This window comes from Anas platyrhynchos, chromosome Z, assembly GCF_047663525.1.
Source record: "Anas platyrhynchos isolate ZD024472 breed Pekin duck chromosome Z, IASCAAS_PekinDuck_T2T, whole genome shotgun sequence".
NCBI lineage: Eukaryota > Metazoa > Chordata > Aves > Anseriformes > Anatidae > Anas > Anas platyrhynchos.
The window spans coordinates 9,625,124-9,641,524 of record NC_092621.1 but is presented as its reverse complement, the minus strand read 5'-3'; the positions used below and the strand labels follow the sequence as shown (position 1 = coordinate 9,641,524).

The window sequence follows — 16,401 nt, the reverse complement described above, 5'->3', positions numbered from 1 at the left end:
ATGCCCTAAGCAAAGAGAGGAGTAGGAAACACGTGGCGCTGGTTCAGACCTTTCCACCTTATGCGAAAATACACACGCACGCAGATATTTCTGGGGGTGCTGGCACAGGGCTGGTGGACATGATTTCTGCAGGTGTTCCCCGTCACCTCCAGCTGTCCCATCCTCCTAAGGTGGCTTCGTTGCACACAGTGTGCAGGGTGGCCCCGAAATCTGCTGACTACTGGGCACTGCTGTGAGCACACAGCAATCTGCGGCATGCACTCAGGGTGGGGGCAATGTGTGTCCGTCTGCCCATGCAACACCAAAGCTGGGCCCAGAGCCCATCTGCTCCCTCCCCAAGCACATTCAGGGACTGCAGGAGCTCCTTGAATCTCCTCCTGTTTGTAACACACCCCTAAGCTCAGCACGTGGCTGATCGAGGACCTGTAGAGCAAAGGCTGAGCAGCATCAGCGCGAGGAGAGCCACGTCCCTGCGGGGCTGGGATGAGAGCAGGGAAGCGCCCAGGTTTGTGCTAGCAGCCATCTGGGGCAGAGCCAGCCTCTCCTTCACCCCGGCGTGCAAACCTCAGCCTCTAGTTTCAGGGGTGTTTTTTGTTTAGTAAACTACACTCCAGCCTTGGAGGGCGAGTCCCTAAATAAGCCGAGTATTTTTGGCCGCTCTCCCTCCAGCCTAGGGCTGCCCTTTGGGAAGCGCACACCCCACAGCCCTCCCTGCCCTGGTAACTGAATAGGCTGCCACTCCTCCGGGCCAGGAAAAGGATTACAGGACACGCTTTAGGGCTTGAATTCACAACCTTCAGCCCTCTAGAGTGGCAGCAGCACCGTGGGGCTGCGAGCTCTGCCCTTTGCAGCATGGGCACCCCGTGCTCGAGCTCCGGCTCTGATCTGGGGCAGAACCCAGCACCCCTCCGGGCCTCGGGCAGCTCACAATTAACTGCTTTGGAGGTGGCAAGGAGACAAATGACTATAATTTACAAATAGACTTTATCTCAAAACGAGCGCCTTACCAACACCTATTGATTTCCGCTCCCCCTCTGGAGAAGTCTCTGCAATTAAGTTGTCACATCCCTAATACCCACGTAAAAATGAGCCGGCACCAGCGGCTCCCAGAAAAACTCACCCGCGCAGGATTACGAAACCCAGCTGCTGAGCTTCCTTTTTACCCCAGAATTAGCAAGAGTTCAAATTTATCTCGCTGTCAGGTGGCAGAGCTTTTATCTCCATGGGCAACGCAAGGGGGAGAGCAAGTTTCTTGGGCTTGTTTCCTGTTGATGAGAGCACTGTAGCTGTTGCAGAGCTCAACCCCAGCTCCTGCCACAGAGGTGAGCTCGCCAGAGAGGGGATGCGGCTGATAGCACCCCACCACCCTGGGAGTTTGCATGGGGATGCCACGAAAAACCTGAAAACCCTGAGCTTCTGCATTGCCACCCAGCCCCAGCGCAGGGTGGGGACAGCGGAGGGCAGACGAGGAGAGAGACAGCACCAAGAAAAACAGCAGCAGGTGGAAAAAAAAAAACTCCAGGAGCGACTACGGTGCAGGAGATTAGGAGCGGATCTATGAGATTTAACAGAGATCGGGGAGCCAGACCCAATTACATGCCACACACTCCATCCACGAGTGCCTGGCTGCGGTTCATGTCACCGACGCAGCGTATAGATTTGATAATTGCCGCCGTGCAGACGGGATAATCTCCCCCTTGCCACCTCCTGGCCCCGACGTCGCTGCAGCCGGCGTAGCAGAGCCCTGCACCGCTGTGTGGAGCTGGGAAGATGCACGCATCCAGCCGGGCACTCAGCGGTGGTGCTGGGCGCTGGGAGCATCCCACCCCTGCGCCTCCTTGCAAGGGAGAACCCTCCACCGTCCTCCCAGTGAAGCCCATGTCATTTATTGATAGTGTCCCCTTGAGGCAGGCAGGGGACTATGCATGAGAAACACTCTGCTAAGCATAATAAAAGCGAGGGGAAAAGCCACGCTCATAAAACACCACGGAGGAGAAGCTGAGAGGGGGCCACAGCCTGCTTTGTCACCTTTGTCACCTTCTGCCGCCCCAAAAGACCTCTCAGCACTGAGATTGTTTTACTCGTGGTGGGACACCTGGGTGCTTTTTGTCTGCTCCCAGCAGGACAAAGTGTCCCCCGAAACCCAACCAGCCAGGCTGGGTCCCCACCGCAGGAGGAGGGTGGCAGGCGAGCTCCTTCCCCCTCGGGAGGTGGCAGGGAACGTCCATCAGGCACCTGCCAGCAAGGCCAATTCACTTCCATTTGGAAAATTAAAGAAATAAAATGAATCGTTTTCTTAATTTGAAAGGGTGGCAGGAAGCAAATACGCCTTGGGTCGCTGCCAGCGCTCGGAGGTCTGCTGCTGCTGGCGTGGCCGCAGGGTTTTGCTGGGGGAGACGCCAGCCACCTCTCCTCCTCTCCCTGTGGGGCCCAAGGGTCCCTACCTGGGGGCTGGGAGGGCTCCCAGTCTGCTTCCTTGACCCCCATTTTCCAAAACTGGTGTGGAGCCTGGAGGCTGGGGCAGCTGGAGTGGATGAAGCCAGGGGAGAAGGATGGCAAAGCCCCCTGTGCCCGGCTCCAGCCCCACTCCACTCCTGGACTTGGTAAGACCCCAAAGCGTTGCCACATTTATCTGACATTTATCAGACATTTATCAGATTAGCCACACAAAAATCTCCTCCAGCTGAAAACCCCTCAAGAATGCATAAAGGGGGCACCTCGTACCCATGCTCTGCCCTTTCGGGGTGCTGGTTCCCATGAACCCCACATCCCAAAAACGCGTTCTTTCTGCCAGGGGCCAGCCAAAGTTGCATCCCTATGGGTTCAGCTCTAGAAATGTTTCCCCTTGCCATCATTTTCAAGATTTTGGGGACACATTGCCAATGCTCATTATCACTCCCCATCTCATCTGCCCTCAGCTTATACAAACTTCTCACAGGAGCTGGCCTTGGCCAAGCTCTGCAGCTCCTGACCCTAAAGGATCTGCTCCTGCTTGGTCCAGGGAAGGGAAAAGGAGCCACCAGGAGAGGACCTGGCTCCAGGATGAGAGCTGCACCCGGGCTGCGTGCTCCCCCTCCCACAGATGCGTCTCCCTCTCCTGCAAGAGACAAACATCGTCTCTCATTGCTTTTTTCCTCTTTCCCCCAGCCCGACCAAGGCGAATCCCCAAATCCCAGCTCCTTCCTGCCAAAGACATGTGCACCTGCAGAGCAGCTGGTGCCAACATCCCGAGCAGAGCCAAGCACAACAAACGGGCTAAAGAGCCCTCACTGCACAGAGACCAGCTTACAAAAACAGCCGTATTTCACCCCAACTCTATTAAACTGTCCTGGGTTATTGCTCCATTTCCTTTCCCACCACAGAGGATCAAATGAGATTTCTGTGGCCGCACAGAGATGCTCACACGTCTTCCCTTCAGCTGCCCCTTCTGTGCTCCGCGCGGGGTGAGACCCGCCTTGGGGCAGCATGGCTTTGCATGCAAATCGTTTCTGCTCAAAGAGGAGTTTTCACGTTGGGAAAACACAAGCGGGAGCACATTCCCATGCAGGGCTACCCGACGGGGCACCCAAACCCTTGCTAGAGCCTGAGCGGGTGCTGCAAGCCCTGGCCTCCTTGCAAAGCCCAGGAGGTGCCCGCAGGATCCGACCCATCTCAGCGCCAGGCTCTTTGCACAGCAATTAGCACAATTGGTCATTAGCAGAGGAAGAGGGCAGAGCTGTGAGCATCCCTCCTTTTATCTGCAAACCCTGGGGTTTTCTTCTGGTGGGTCGAAAGCCCACTGCAAACCAGACTCCTTGTTTACAAGTCAGAGAATGTAGAAGCTGCAGAGGAGATTCAGGGCACGGCTCCCATTAATTTCACCAAGTTTTACACATCTAAGCCAAGAGTTTTCAAAAAATGAAAAAATAAAAAAGAGGCTTGCTTCAAGGTAAAAAATAGCCAAGAAAAATGAACTTAGCTTCCACAGGCTTTCAGGAAGAGAAGTATCTGAAATGCAACAGTTCTTGCAGGCACTCTCTGGGCTTTGCAAATAGATAAGGGTGTTTGGAAACTGAAATCATGAAAATTGCCACCGCCTGTCTTGTCACACAGTATCTGCACACACACTCGGCTCAGCCACCAGCAGTGTCTGGAGAGGAAACGCAGAGAAAAAGTCCGAGAAGTTTAATGAACTGTCGCAGCTTAACAAACTAATCCCTGCTTATGCTCACCTCATCCCAAATGAGAGACTGGGAAAAACAAGTGTGCAACATAAGGCATTTATCTCTTATCTGTATGGGCAAATAATTGAGCAGAGACTCCTGGGTCACCGCAAGGCACCGTGCGCTCCTCCGCCACACATGACCAGAGCTAAGCAAATACCTTAGAACAATTTCCCATGAAAACTTTGCATCTGTTTTCCAGAAACACTGCAGCTAAAGGTAAGAAATGTGCATGGGAGCAGCGCAGCTTGCAAAATGGTCCCAGAAAGGCGGCTTTGAACAAGGCAAGAGCACGCACGCGGCGGATTTGGTGCAGGAAGCCACTGGCACTATGGGGACCTGGTGCTGCTCGTCAGCCGTGAGCTCTGAATGTGCCCCAAAAAACCTCGTCCTCAGGTGGTAGGGCTGGGCACAGCCAGAAGGGAACGGGCAGGTCCCTGCTGTAAAAGCGAGCTGCTCTGGAGCAATGTAAACACGTGCTGGCAGGAGGCACTGGGTAAATAGCTTGCAGCAGCACAAACACCGACCAGTAGCATTTTCTGGGCAAAGCAGCATCCAGGCTTTCAATCAAAGCTCAAGGCTTTATTTTCTTAGGCTCTTTATCATGCTGTCAGGAGGCTCTACCTCTCCCGTTTCTCTTATAAACACACGCACACAGGCTGCCTGTCCCCAAATCCTCCCCTCCACATAAACTGCTTCCTGGCCGTTCCCAGAGCAGAAAGGGGAGAAATTCATTGTGTGGAACACCAGCCGCTCCGATCTTCATAAAAGCCAGTGTCAGAATGCAGCACCATATTCTCATAACGCGGACAAGTTTCAGAAGTGCCTTCAGGACACCTGGTACCTAACCAGAAACGAATGCAATGACACTGGGCTGCTGGCTTAGCTGAGAGACGAGGTCTGGGTGCGGATGCTAAATCAGCCGCTAATCCCATATCCCAACAAGAGGCATTTCTCTTGCACCTAGGCATTGCTTTTCTGATATTGCAAAGAAAAGCCTGGATCCAGCTGATGCCGGCTTGTTCTAAAGCAGTGCAAATACCGACTACGCTGCCTGCCTGTCCCGCAGGGTTGGCATTTCGCCTCCCTGTCCTGTACCAGTTTTCAGAAATAAAAAAATGATTTGTGAGAAAAAATGAAGTGCACAGGACAGCAAAAAAAAAAAAAAAAAAAAAAAGGAGGGAGCTGGGGAAACGTGGTGGTGGTCCCCAGAGGAGCAGCAAGGAGGGAGAAGGCGCAGATTTGCTTTTACTGCCTTCCCTGAGAAGACATCCAGCAGCTTCGTCTCAGCCCCCCGTCGCCGCTAACACAACACCCCCAAGACGTGATCCTCTGCAGGAAAGCAAAGGGGGCGACAGGATCTGCTGCCAAACCCTCGCCTCTCAAAGAGGGGGGCGAGAGGAGAGAGCGGAAATGAAAAACAAATCCCGGAGCCGGGGATGTGCCGAGGGGCGGCTGCGCCGCGGCGTTATCCCTGTCGGCAGGGTGGGCTCCGCGGGAGAGGGGATTAACCGCTGGCATCCCGAGGAGCCGGCTGGGGGGAGAGGGGAGCAGCTCCAAAAGGCAGCAGGAGGGCAGGTCCTGCTGGGATGGCTTTATCCCGGGGATGGCAGGGTTGGCCGAAGCACCGGTGGGATCTGGAGGAGATGAACCCCGCGCCTGCCCCGTCCGGGGTAGGGGGAGTGAAAGTGATGCACGTGGAGGAAGGAAGAAAGAAGGAAGAGGGGAGATGATGGCATTGAAATATAGATGAGATGAGATGGCTGTGTAGACACTTTTAAACCTACCCAGATGGGAAGACACAAATAACCAGGTCCCCACGCGCCATTAGCACATCACTTATTAATCACCCATTAATGAGCGGGCCGCAGATAGAGTCCCATCTTCTCCTACTACACTATTTTTTTGGTGATTTTTCCTCCCCTCTCAAATTTTCTGCCAAGAAATCCCTCCTAAAGGCAACACCAGAGAGTTGTGCTTTCATTTCTCTTTTTCTTCCTTTCAACCGGAGCTTTAAAAGAAACAAACACAAGCAGAATCATCTCCACAGCAAGTTTCCCTCTGGTCCTTTTTTTACCATTTCCTCCACGTAGGACTCGCTGCACACCGATGAAAGCCCAGAGCCCCTTTGGAAACTTGCACGCAGCTTCTCTCCGCAGCTTTGCCTACAAAAGCACATTCAAACCTCTAACCTTTTTTATTCCAGGCAAATTATTTGCAAAGTGAGCACAAGCCCCCAAGAACACATTACGGCTCTGTTACTATTTGCTGAATAGCTTCAATGGGCCAACAAGTTGCTTGCAAAATTATCTGTTTTTCACCCATAACCTCCACGGCTGACTGCTTCTCATGCCATGGGCAAGGCACCAAAAGAATAATTCTGCATCGGTGTTGAAAATAACAGTACCTCCTGCCAATGCTAATGGGTTGCAAGGTATGAGTAGCCACACAGCCCGTTGCTCAGGTCAGAGATATGGCTTGCTTTCAGGATTCAGTAATAATTTCAGCAAAATCATGGCCACAAGAGATGCAGTTTTGAAAGGAGTCAAGCAACTCATCACGCCGCTATTTATAAAACTTTAAAAACAGGCGTACAAACATAAAAACACCCCCCCCACACACACACACCACACACACTCATACACATACCACCTTATTTGATCAGACCTCATAAAAACCAGATGCTATCTTGGAAACTAACTTCCTTGGGAAAACAAACCGTCTGTAGTAAATCCCTGGGCCGGCACAGGCAGCTGCCCCGGTGCGCTGTCTGCACGAGGTTTGATGCTCTGCCTGTCTGAGGACACACAGGGGCAGCCTTAAAGCTCTCTGCAAAGCTCCTCAGAGCAGCAGGAAGCGGTGAGATGTCAAGTAACCGCTAACGGGGAGTTGGACTCGGTGCCGGGGTTCGGGGTGACGGAGGCAGCGGAGCAAAACTAAATAAAAATAAAATAAATGTGGATGTCAGCAGGTTGTCAGTGTCTCAGAGGCACCATAACAAAACGCATGCAGCGCAGGGCTGGCGGTCGAGCGAACAAAGGGCTGGGTGACGGCAGAGGCTCTGTGCCTCGGGCTGTCAGCACCCGGGGGTGGTGGGGCTGGGGCTGGAGCTGGCGAGCAGGAGGGGATGTGGCCAAGGTGGGAGCACAGGGGCTGTGGGTCGCTGGCGCACCCCAAAAAGCACAGCCCGGAGCGCCGCGTGCTCCATCGTGTTGCCATCAGGGATGTGGCCAGCATGGCACGAGCTGGGCTCCTGCACCCAGGGTCACCCCAAGAAATGGGTGCCCACTCCTGGGCGCGGAGGGATGCCTGACCTGGGTGTTGGCAAAAGGGAAAGGTGGAGCTGTCGGAGCAATCACGAGCACCCACAGCTACGCAAACAGCCCGACGAGGATGTGACTTACCTTGGCCCCCTCCAAGATCCTGTCAGAAGCTTTTTCCCAGCCCAGAGACAAGGATGAGCACTGTCTCAGCAGGGCAGAGACTCGAGCTGCCGTCCCAGACCAGTGCGTTAAATGTGTTGGCTGGGGATAGGACCGAGCACCGACAGTCACCGTCAGCCCAGCCCAGCCCACAGAGTTTGCTCCTCTGTTTTAAATCTTGCATTTATCCGTGTGATCAAATCTAGCTTTCCTGCCAACAGAAAAGCTGCTGCAGGGACCGCGGGCCAGCGCAGCCCCACGTGGCACGGTGCAGGATGCTGCTGCAGCTTCGGTCTCGTCCCCCATCACGGCATCCCCCCAAAAAGCCACGCGAGCCCAGGCAGCAGCGCACGGACCAGGACAGCAAGCCCAGACCCTTCTCCCACACCAACCCCAGAGCTTCTAACAGAGGCAGTGCAGGCTGCTGCCCTCTCTTAAATCACCCCGGGTGACAGAGAAGCCATCAACCAGCTCCGTCCCAAAGCAATCCCAGGGGCCTGGACGAGCGTCCGGCATTGCACAACCCGGCGCAGCAGCCCAGGAGGGGTCCAGCATCCAGTTGGACGCGCAGGAGGAATGCGAGGCCCCGATCCAGGAAAGCACATGCTGATCTTTCAGCACCCGAGTCCTCCTGACCCCTGTCATCTAGAGGAAACTAACTTCAGATGGTGAGGGAGAGAGGAAGGGAGAATTATCCGCGCCGGAGCCGGGGGGGAGCGGGATGCCTCGGGGCAGGCTGGCTGGAGGTCGCACAGGAAAACGCCGTGTCGGAGCCTGGACGTGAACCCGAGTGTTGGCAGGTCCCAGCCCGGTCCCCAAAAGACCTTCCCTGGCGCTGCAGGCAGGAGAGGAAGAGAAAGCTCTGGCCAGTGACCTGGGAGGCGCGGGCTTTGCTCTGGGGCTCCGCAACAGCTTCCAGCCCGGGGAAGGGTGAAGGTGCTCCCAGCTCTGCCCTCCCCACCTCCAAATGCACGGAAAACTCTGTTTTTCTGCTAGTTTGCCTCCCCAGATTGTCCAGTGTGGGCGATGGAAGGAGTCTGTAGGCCCTACAGTAAATAAAGACAGAAGGGTTTATAATCCTGTATTTTTCAGAGGTGGGAGAAAAGAGGAGGAGGGAGGACCCACCGAGATCTCTAAACCTTTATTTCCGCAGCCTCCCTCAGACTGTTTCCTCCCATATTTTTGTGCTACTTCAAATCAGCATTTATTTTCGGAGAAATAAACCAGAACTAATGACAATAAATCCAGGGGAACTGCTGGGCAATCTCTGGTTCCCGGCGGGGACCTCCTGACACCACCAAACCCCTGAACCCGTTCCTGTGCTGCAGGAGAGGGGGAACGGTGGCAGCAGCAGGGTCCTGGGCTCGGGGCGACTTCTCATCAAGTGCAGAGATTGGATCCAGATGCACAGAGGGGATGGGGAACCACGGGAAATCCCCAGGCAGGGGGGAACACGCAGGGGAGACTGAATTCAGCTGCTGCAGGGTTAGGACCAAGGATGCTATCGTAGGATGAAGCACTGAGTGCGTCAGTGCAGGCAGCACCCACAGCCACACAAAGTCCCAGCACTCTGAGGGTACTCATGTCACACATGGATGTGTTTCCAAGTGCACAGATCGTGTTTTCAAGAGTCTCAGCTTGGAGAGCCCTCTTCCACCTCCCCAAATAGGAGATTGCAAGGGATGGGAATCTCTGGCAACTAATGCAGATGGAAAAAATATCCTAAATATTTCAGTGAATCAGAAATATAAAAACAGAGAAGACCCTGCAACGTGTTATTTCCTGCCTATTTCCATTTCCTTCCCTATTTCCATTACGTGCACCATCTTAGAATGATCCAACAACCAAACCATCACAGGAAAACCCAGCAGCAATCACAGCAGCTTTTCTTTCCAAGCCATTTTGCAAGCTTTGGAGACACCTTCCAATACAAAACGCTTTAAAGGGTCAGCTCGAGATGATGAAAACTGAAAAATAAAAAAAAGCCAACCTCCCAAAACACAAACTCTTTGCTCAACTGCAAATACAGCCATGAGAACATGGTTGACCCAAACCATCAATGCCAAATGAGATGTGAGCTGATAGCTTCCCTTGATAACCACCAGAGGCTGAGCATGTCTTTATTTTACCTCAGATCCCTAATGGAGTCTCCTAGGTTGTTTTGTCACCCAGGAGTGTATAAAATTTATTAATAAAATAAAATTAAATTAGAATAAAATAAAAAGACAAATACGTTGCAGTCACTATCCTGAGTCAAAGCTCCTGGCCACAGATCAAACGACACAAAGCACACGTATTTCCTGAACAGGGCAAGACAAGTCAAAACAGCACAAAAGAGGGAGCCAGACCATGCAGAAGAGAAATGGGCAGGCAAAAACAAACAAACAAACAAATCTGTTTTCTTAGGACTGATTTCAGGAGACAGTTCTGACAAGCCGTATATTACATCAAAGGCAGGGGACATCTCTTGCCAAATCTGAGCGGCCCTGACCCGGTGCCCCCCCAGACCGAGCCCTTGTTCTAGCAGAACAGAGGGTTAAAGTCCCGATTACAGAATTGGAAACACAGTTACCCAAGAGAAAAATAAACCAATTACAAAAAAAGCCAAAAACACAATTCCAGATTATATTTAACACTCAAATTCCTCTTTAATTGCTCCAGTGTCTCAGCCAGCTTGCAGGGGAGGAGCGGGGACTGGCAAATTAGCTCCCCCCCAGCGCCGCTTCCCCCTGGGGAGCTTTCCGAATTTACATTCCCATTGTGTTCTTTAATTAGTGCATTCCTGCAGCTTTTCTGAGAGTCCCAACACTTCCAGGGCCATGGCAGTACTTTATAAATAATACGGGAATATTCACTGTATGCGCCTTGCGCTCCTCCCAGCATCCCGGTGGCTGTCAGCTTTCACGGGGACCACACACGGTCCAGAGCAGCCCACCGCTGCCAGCCTCAGAGGTGGCTTTTGTGGGGGATCCCGGTGACCTCCTCCTTCTTCTTCTCCCCACCTAGCATCTTATTTGGGGTCCCACCATCCCAAGCAAGTGATGGTTTTCCCCCAGGCAAATTGTTCTGACTTGTGGCTGTCCCCGCACCATGGTCCCCGTGACAAGGTGGGATGGCACCTCCAGAGAGGGTCCCACGGCCTTTTGGCTGTCCCATGGCTCAGGCACGTCCAGCCTGACCCCAGCACCATAGTGCCATGTAATTCTGATTCCCTCACAGCCTGCTCCTCTGAACCAAGACCTGGGCAATGCCTTCCAGCCTGAGATTTCTGTTGCCCTAAGGAGGCATGAGATACCTTTGTGGGGACAAAAAATATAGAAAAATGTATTTAGTCTTTAGTAAATACGCCAACCATTGCCCAGAATTGGGGTGCAGGCAGAGCCCAGAACCACTCATTACCCAAAGTGGTGGGAAAGCCTCCAGCACCTCTAGCCACACCAAGGTTTCCCCCGTAATAACCCTAAAAATCTGAACGGGAACCAAGTCCGAAGCAAAGGAAAGACAACTCAGCCCAGCCGCACATCGCAGGCTCCAAACCAACGATTTCCCAAGCCTCATTAGGGATGATTTATGAAGGCTGACACCATCATTAACCTCTGACCACGTCCCCACTGCCTGCAGGGCACTTCGCAGCCTGCCCGGACCGTCCAGCACCACGGTGGGTGGATGATTGCAGTTTTATCCACCCTGCCAGCACAGCTGGGTGCTTTGAGGGGGACTCGTGGCACTGCCAACCCGGCCGGGAGGAATGCACCTTCCCGAGTGCTGGCTCGGGGGACGAGCCCCGCAGGCAGGCACGGAGCAGCTTGGCATGGGCAGCGGGCACTAACAACCCAACATTTGCAACCCCATCTGGTTCTGACACGTCCATTATTCAAAGGCACTTGGCAAAGACCTTGGGCAACTCGTTGCCAGTGTCGGGGTCAGTTCACAAGCTCATGAATTCCCAAACTATTCTCTGTTTGTGCTCATAGCCGAGCAGTGAATAGGATTTTGGCAAATTTCAAGCGAGCTAGTGTTTTCTAAAAACACCTGCTTTGGAGCCTGCAAAATCCCCAAAATTTCCGTCCCCATTTAAGGCACACATCTAGTCCTCCTGGAGGCTGGAATAAAATGAAAACTTGTCTGCAACTACACAGACTGACAGCACGTAGCAGCCCAGTACATAAGGATGTGAAAATCCCCTGCCTTTTAGCAATCTCCCAATTTCACGGGCGATCTTGTGCCATCACAGACCCTGAGCCAGGGGTGCAAGCTTCAACTCACCCGTCTCCAGTGGGGGATACAGGCTGTCCCCAGCCCCACAGTGACACCCTGGGGCCACACTTGCTGGGCAGGATGACAAGCAGTCCCACTGCCACCAAGGCAGCTCTCGGGAACCTCGGAGAAGGAGCGGGAGGAGGTGCACATGTGGGAACGGGAGATGGGGCTTGCTCAGAGACAGCTCTGCGCTTTTGGCAGGGCTCGAGGGCATTTGTTTTGAAGCTGTGTTTACATGCCTTTGATCAGACGTGTTTAACTTTCCTGGTGCGTGACAGCAGCAAAACAAGGTTGATACAGGGATAATGAAACACATTGTGCGCCCGTACGTGTAAACGGCTCTAACGAGGCTGCACACACCGGCCACTCAAACCGCAGGCAGAGAGGGGGATCTGGACACAGGGGAGATGCATCACCACGATGCCAACCCCACAAGGGAAAGCACTAACCCAGGGGTTGTCCACGTGCAGTGTGCCTCAAGGAGAGGCAAAACTCCCTGCAGCATCGCGGGGAGCTCTTCCTCACCAGCTAAAGCAGGGGCACCACGCAGGGCTCAAAGCTCGCCTGCAGCAGTGCCCGAGGGCGCAGGTATTGAGCTGCCCCCGGTTTTTCCAACCTGTGAGGATCTCAGCAACTCCTGAAGTTGGAGCTGCCTTTTGAGAGATGCTCGGAGAGCAAAAAAGAAAAGACAGCTTTCAGCGATGCTCCTAAAATAGCCTCTCCCTGAAACGCTACGACACACCTGGCACAATTATCAAGGACGTTCGTGCATATGTTTAGACCAACTGGACCACTAAACACCCTGCCGGCATTTCAAGCCTCTCGAGGCACTAAAAGCTTCCTCCCAGAGCACCAGGAAAGCACACAGCACTGCCGGCATCCTTCAGAGCAGGAGGATGGCACCGGGGCTGCGCACACAGACGTAAGCAAAGCAGCACGGGGAGCTGCTTTCCTGGCAGTGCAATGCAAAGGGCAATGCACTCTGAACTGTCCTTGGCATGGGGCAAAGCCCTAGCGCACACAGGGGCTGCTCCCACTGAGGGATCTGGAGGCAATCGTCCTGTTTTGGAGGTTAAAGGAACTGTGGAGGAGCGTGGATGCTGAGCACGCACCGCCACCAGCTTCTGCTTGAGAGCAAACCCAAGCATATTAAATCTACCCGTGCAAATGCAGGCAGCGGGACTTTATAATACAGTCCCATGCTGACCATGCTTCAAGATGAGAGATGCCACCATTTCTCCGTGCTTAGCGCAGCAAATGACTGAAGCATGCTGGCACAAGAGGTTTCCTAATGGCATGCCACCTCGCTACGCAACCTGTCAAGCCAATGCAGGCTTGTGCAGCAGAGCTCAGTTGGCGATAGAGGGGGAAGTGAATACTCAGCTGTGATAAATATTTAACGTGCTTTTAGTCCTGAAGAAGTGTAGCACTGAGGCCATCATCCTGTAAGTGAAAACCAAGGCTGATTAATGGGGGAAGGTACTCCCATTTATGGGAGGTTAGGATCAATCCCAATTCTCAGCTATTTGTTGAATCTTTAATGCTCTTTTTCGAGAGCAGAGTTCCTTGGTGAAGGGCAGCATCCTAATAAGGCTGCTTTAACGGCACGGATGTTAAGGGGGTATAAATAAAGGCCCTCTGTGAACAAAATAATAAACAACGAGATGAAAAAGGAAGGTTTCACGTGGTCACTGCGTTTGTCTGGCTTGGAAAAACAGCTCTGAGAAGATGCCCTCTTTCCTGGAGGGTGGATTTGCCTCTTCCAGAGCCTGTCCTGCCATCGCAGAGCTGAGCTCAGCATCACCCCCAGACCCTCCTGTGCCAGGCCAGAGGAGCCTGGCTGCCTGCGAAGCGAGGAAAGCTTCCCAGGCTTTCAGCAAGCAGGTGCATTAGCTATCAGCATGCCAGGAGAGGAAAAGCAGCCGAGTGACAGCAAGGAGAAGCTCACCAGCCAGGCAAGATGCATCCAGCCGGGTCCTCCTCCACCACTCCCTTGCGTTTCCAGCCCAACAGCCCGTGCTTGATCCTTCCACCTCCCTCCCTTCCTGCTGGGAAGATCTCCCCCACTTCTTCCACACCTCAGCCCTCTTCTCAGCCCAGCAATTTCACCACCTCGTGCTCCACCTTTTCCCTCTCTGCAGCAAGGTGGCCCCATGCCATCATCCATCTCAGCAGCCGAGACAAACCCCCCACCCCTGCCCTTTTACAGGTCTCAACCACATCCCCTCTCGTGCTCTCCAGCATCCCCCTCCAGATGCTCTCTGTGCTCTCCAACATCCATCCCCCTTTCCGCAGATCACCCAGCACGAACAGACACCTTGCATTTACAAGGCACATCCCGGGGTCGCATCAACGAGAGCATCCCCATTTGTCTCTTTTTAGGTTATCACACCACCATCACACATCTGTCTGCTCCCACACCCATTTCCCCTAAGAAACTGACCCCTTCTGCCTGGCTCCACCTCACCACACAGCAGGGACCGACCTGCCACCGGCCAACAAAACCCTCCCTGTGCCCCCCTGCTCACTGACCATCCCTCCCTCACCAGCACAAGGCACGGAGGCCAGGCCACAGCCACAAGCCTGGTAATGAAGATGAAGAGCCAGGCAGCCTGGCCACCCCTCCCCAGCTGCCCGTGCCTTTCCGCTTGCATTATTCCTCCTGCTGCCACTTGTCTGAATCAGCATCAGCTCCTTCCCAGCCACAAGCACCCGTGCTGCTCCTCTTGCCTGCAGACCGTGTTCAGGGTGAAGAGGCACAGAAGGGATGAGGAGGTGAGCTGGGAAATGCAGAAGAGAAGGGACAAAGAGTTCACTACAGAGGGGAGTCCAAAGATGCCTGGTGCAGGATCCCACACTCACTGGGGGCTGGCGCATCCCTGCTGAGCCCCACGGATCTGGTCCAGTGTCAGCTCAGTGATGGGAGCTGAGCAGCAGCGCTGGCTTCTCCCCAGGGTGCGGGGGACACACGGGTCCTGCCACCTCGAGGTGGGAGCCCAGAGCATGCCCAGCCCTCAGAGCCTTGCACCCTCCTCCACCCTGCAAGGGGACCAAATTCAAAACCTCTTCAGGAGGAACAAGGCGATGAGGCAAGTGCCATGATCTGCCCTTGCTATCTGGCACACCTCAAACTTACTTCCCCAGGTTATCACGAGGCCTGCAGAGGGATGCTACGAGCTGTTCTCCTCTGCCTGAGCTCAGCACATTGCCCTGGGCATCCTCAGCACCTTCCTCCTCGCCATCCCAGCAAAAGGCAGGGATGCTCACCTGCATCCCGCAGGCTGGCAGAGAGGAGCTGCCGTGCAAGCCAGTGCCACTAGGATGGAAATCAGAACTGGAGAGGAGCAGCTGCATCCCCAGAGGGATGGGATTACATCCGACTGCCCTGCAGGACTCCAGATACCTGCTGCCAGGCCGGACAGACTGACCGCGTAGCTCTGCCAAGCAGAAGGATGCTCCCAGCGCAGGGAAGGCACAACCAAGCCCTAGTCCTCAGCCAACCCACCCAGGTGCCCTGGCTTCTCTCCCCAAGCCAGGAGAGCCTCCGGCAGAGCCAGGCAGCCGGGAGGATGATGGAGACAGGGCTGCTGTTGTTTACAGGCCGCTGGCAATGGCGCTGCGCACCCCGCATCCCTCCCCCAGCCAGGAGCCAGCTCCAAGAAAGGAAATTACACGAGCCAGAAGGTTTGATGGAATGAGCCCATTGGGCGGCTTGAAGATAGCTATTAATGGAGAGCTTTCTCTAATTGCTTTTGTATAATCTGGGGCTGCTAGGCGGAACTGGGTAATAAATGAAATCCAATTACATTTTCTCTCAGTATTTATTTTATTAAGTAGAATTCATCAGCTGATGAAGGGCCCCTCGAGGTAATGGCTCATGACCTAGTGGAAGGCACTTTTTTTTTTTTTTAATTATTATTATTTTCCCCACTTGGGGAAGCAGATAATTCAGTTCCCCAGCAGAGGCAGACTGCTCCCCCCTTACATCCTCGCAGGATGGGCAGGTCCTGGGGCAGGGGTCACCAGGCAGGAGGGTCACAGGGTGCCCAGGACCCACCCTGCCTCTCCAAGCAGCATCCCTGCTCCTACTGCTGGAGGCCTGATGAGCACAATAGACAATGAAACCTCACCTTCATAGCACTGGGCAAAAAAAAGAGATGGATCAGTGGTGCACAACTTGCACGGTGTGGTCCAGAGTGATGCAGCAAAGATTACTCCCTCTGGGATGGAGCAAGGTTCAGTGTCTTTTGGCCCGTGTCTGCTTTACTGGAGGCTGCAGATTTTGGTGCCAGCACCATTTCCCTTGGATCAATGTGCTGCACAGGGCAGTGCTTTAGCTTACAAACTTTGGGCTAATAGAGGATGCGCTTGGCTACGACCCAACAGGCTGTGAGCACCAGGAGCTCAGCTCCATCAATCCCTGCTCTGTGCTCCAGCACGTCCATAAGGACCAGCCTCACGCTGCCCTGCCACAAGGCACCCAAACCATCCTTGGGAAAGGAGCAGTGCCTTAAGGA

At 53.9% G+C, this 16,401-nt stretch overlaps 1 protein-coding gene across 11 annotated transcripts in view; it reads right to left on the bottom strand.

Annotated features, from left to right (window-relative positions):
* Positions 1-16,401, bottom strand: part of CNTFR (ciliary neurotrophic factor receptor) — a 173,561-nt gene that overhangs the window by 105,309 nt on the left and 51,851 nt on the right. Inside the window, exon 1 of one of the 11 annotated variants that reach the window (XM_072031403.1) lies at positions 11,891-12,056. The exons of 8 other annotated variants lie outside the window; for them this stretch is intronic. In XM_072031403.1, coding sequence (XP_071887504.1) covers positions 11,891-12,034 — 144 coding nt within the window. In that variant the 5' untranslated portion in view covers positions 12,035-12,056. Of the gene's footprint in view, positions 1-7,606; positions 7,989-8,284; positions 8,307-11,890; positions 12,057-16,401 lie in introns of those variants that run through there. 2 more of the 11 variants (XM_072031411.1, XM_072031408.1) reach the window with 2 other exon arrangements.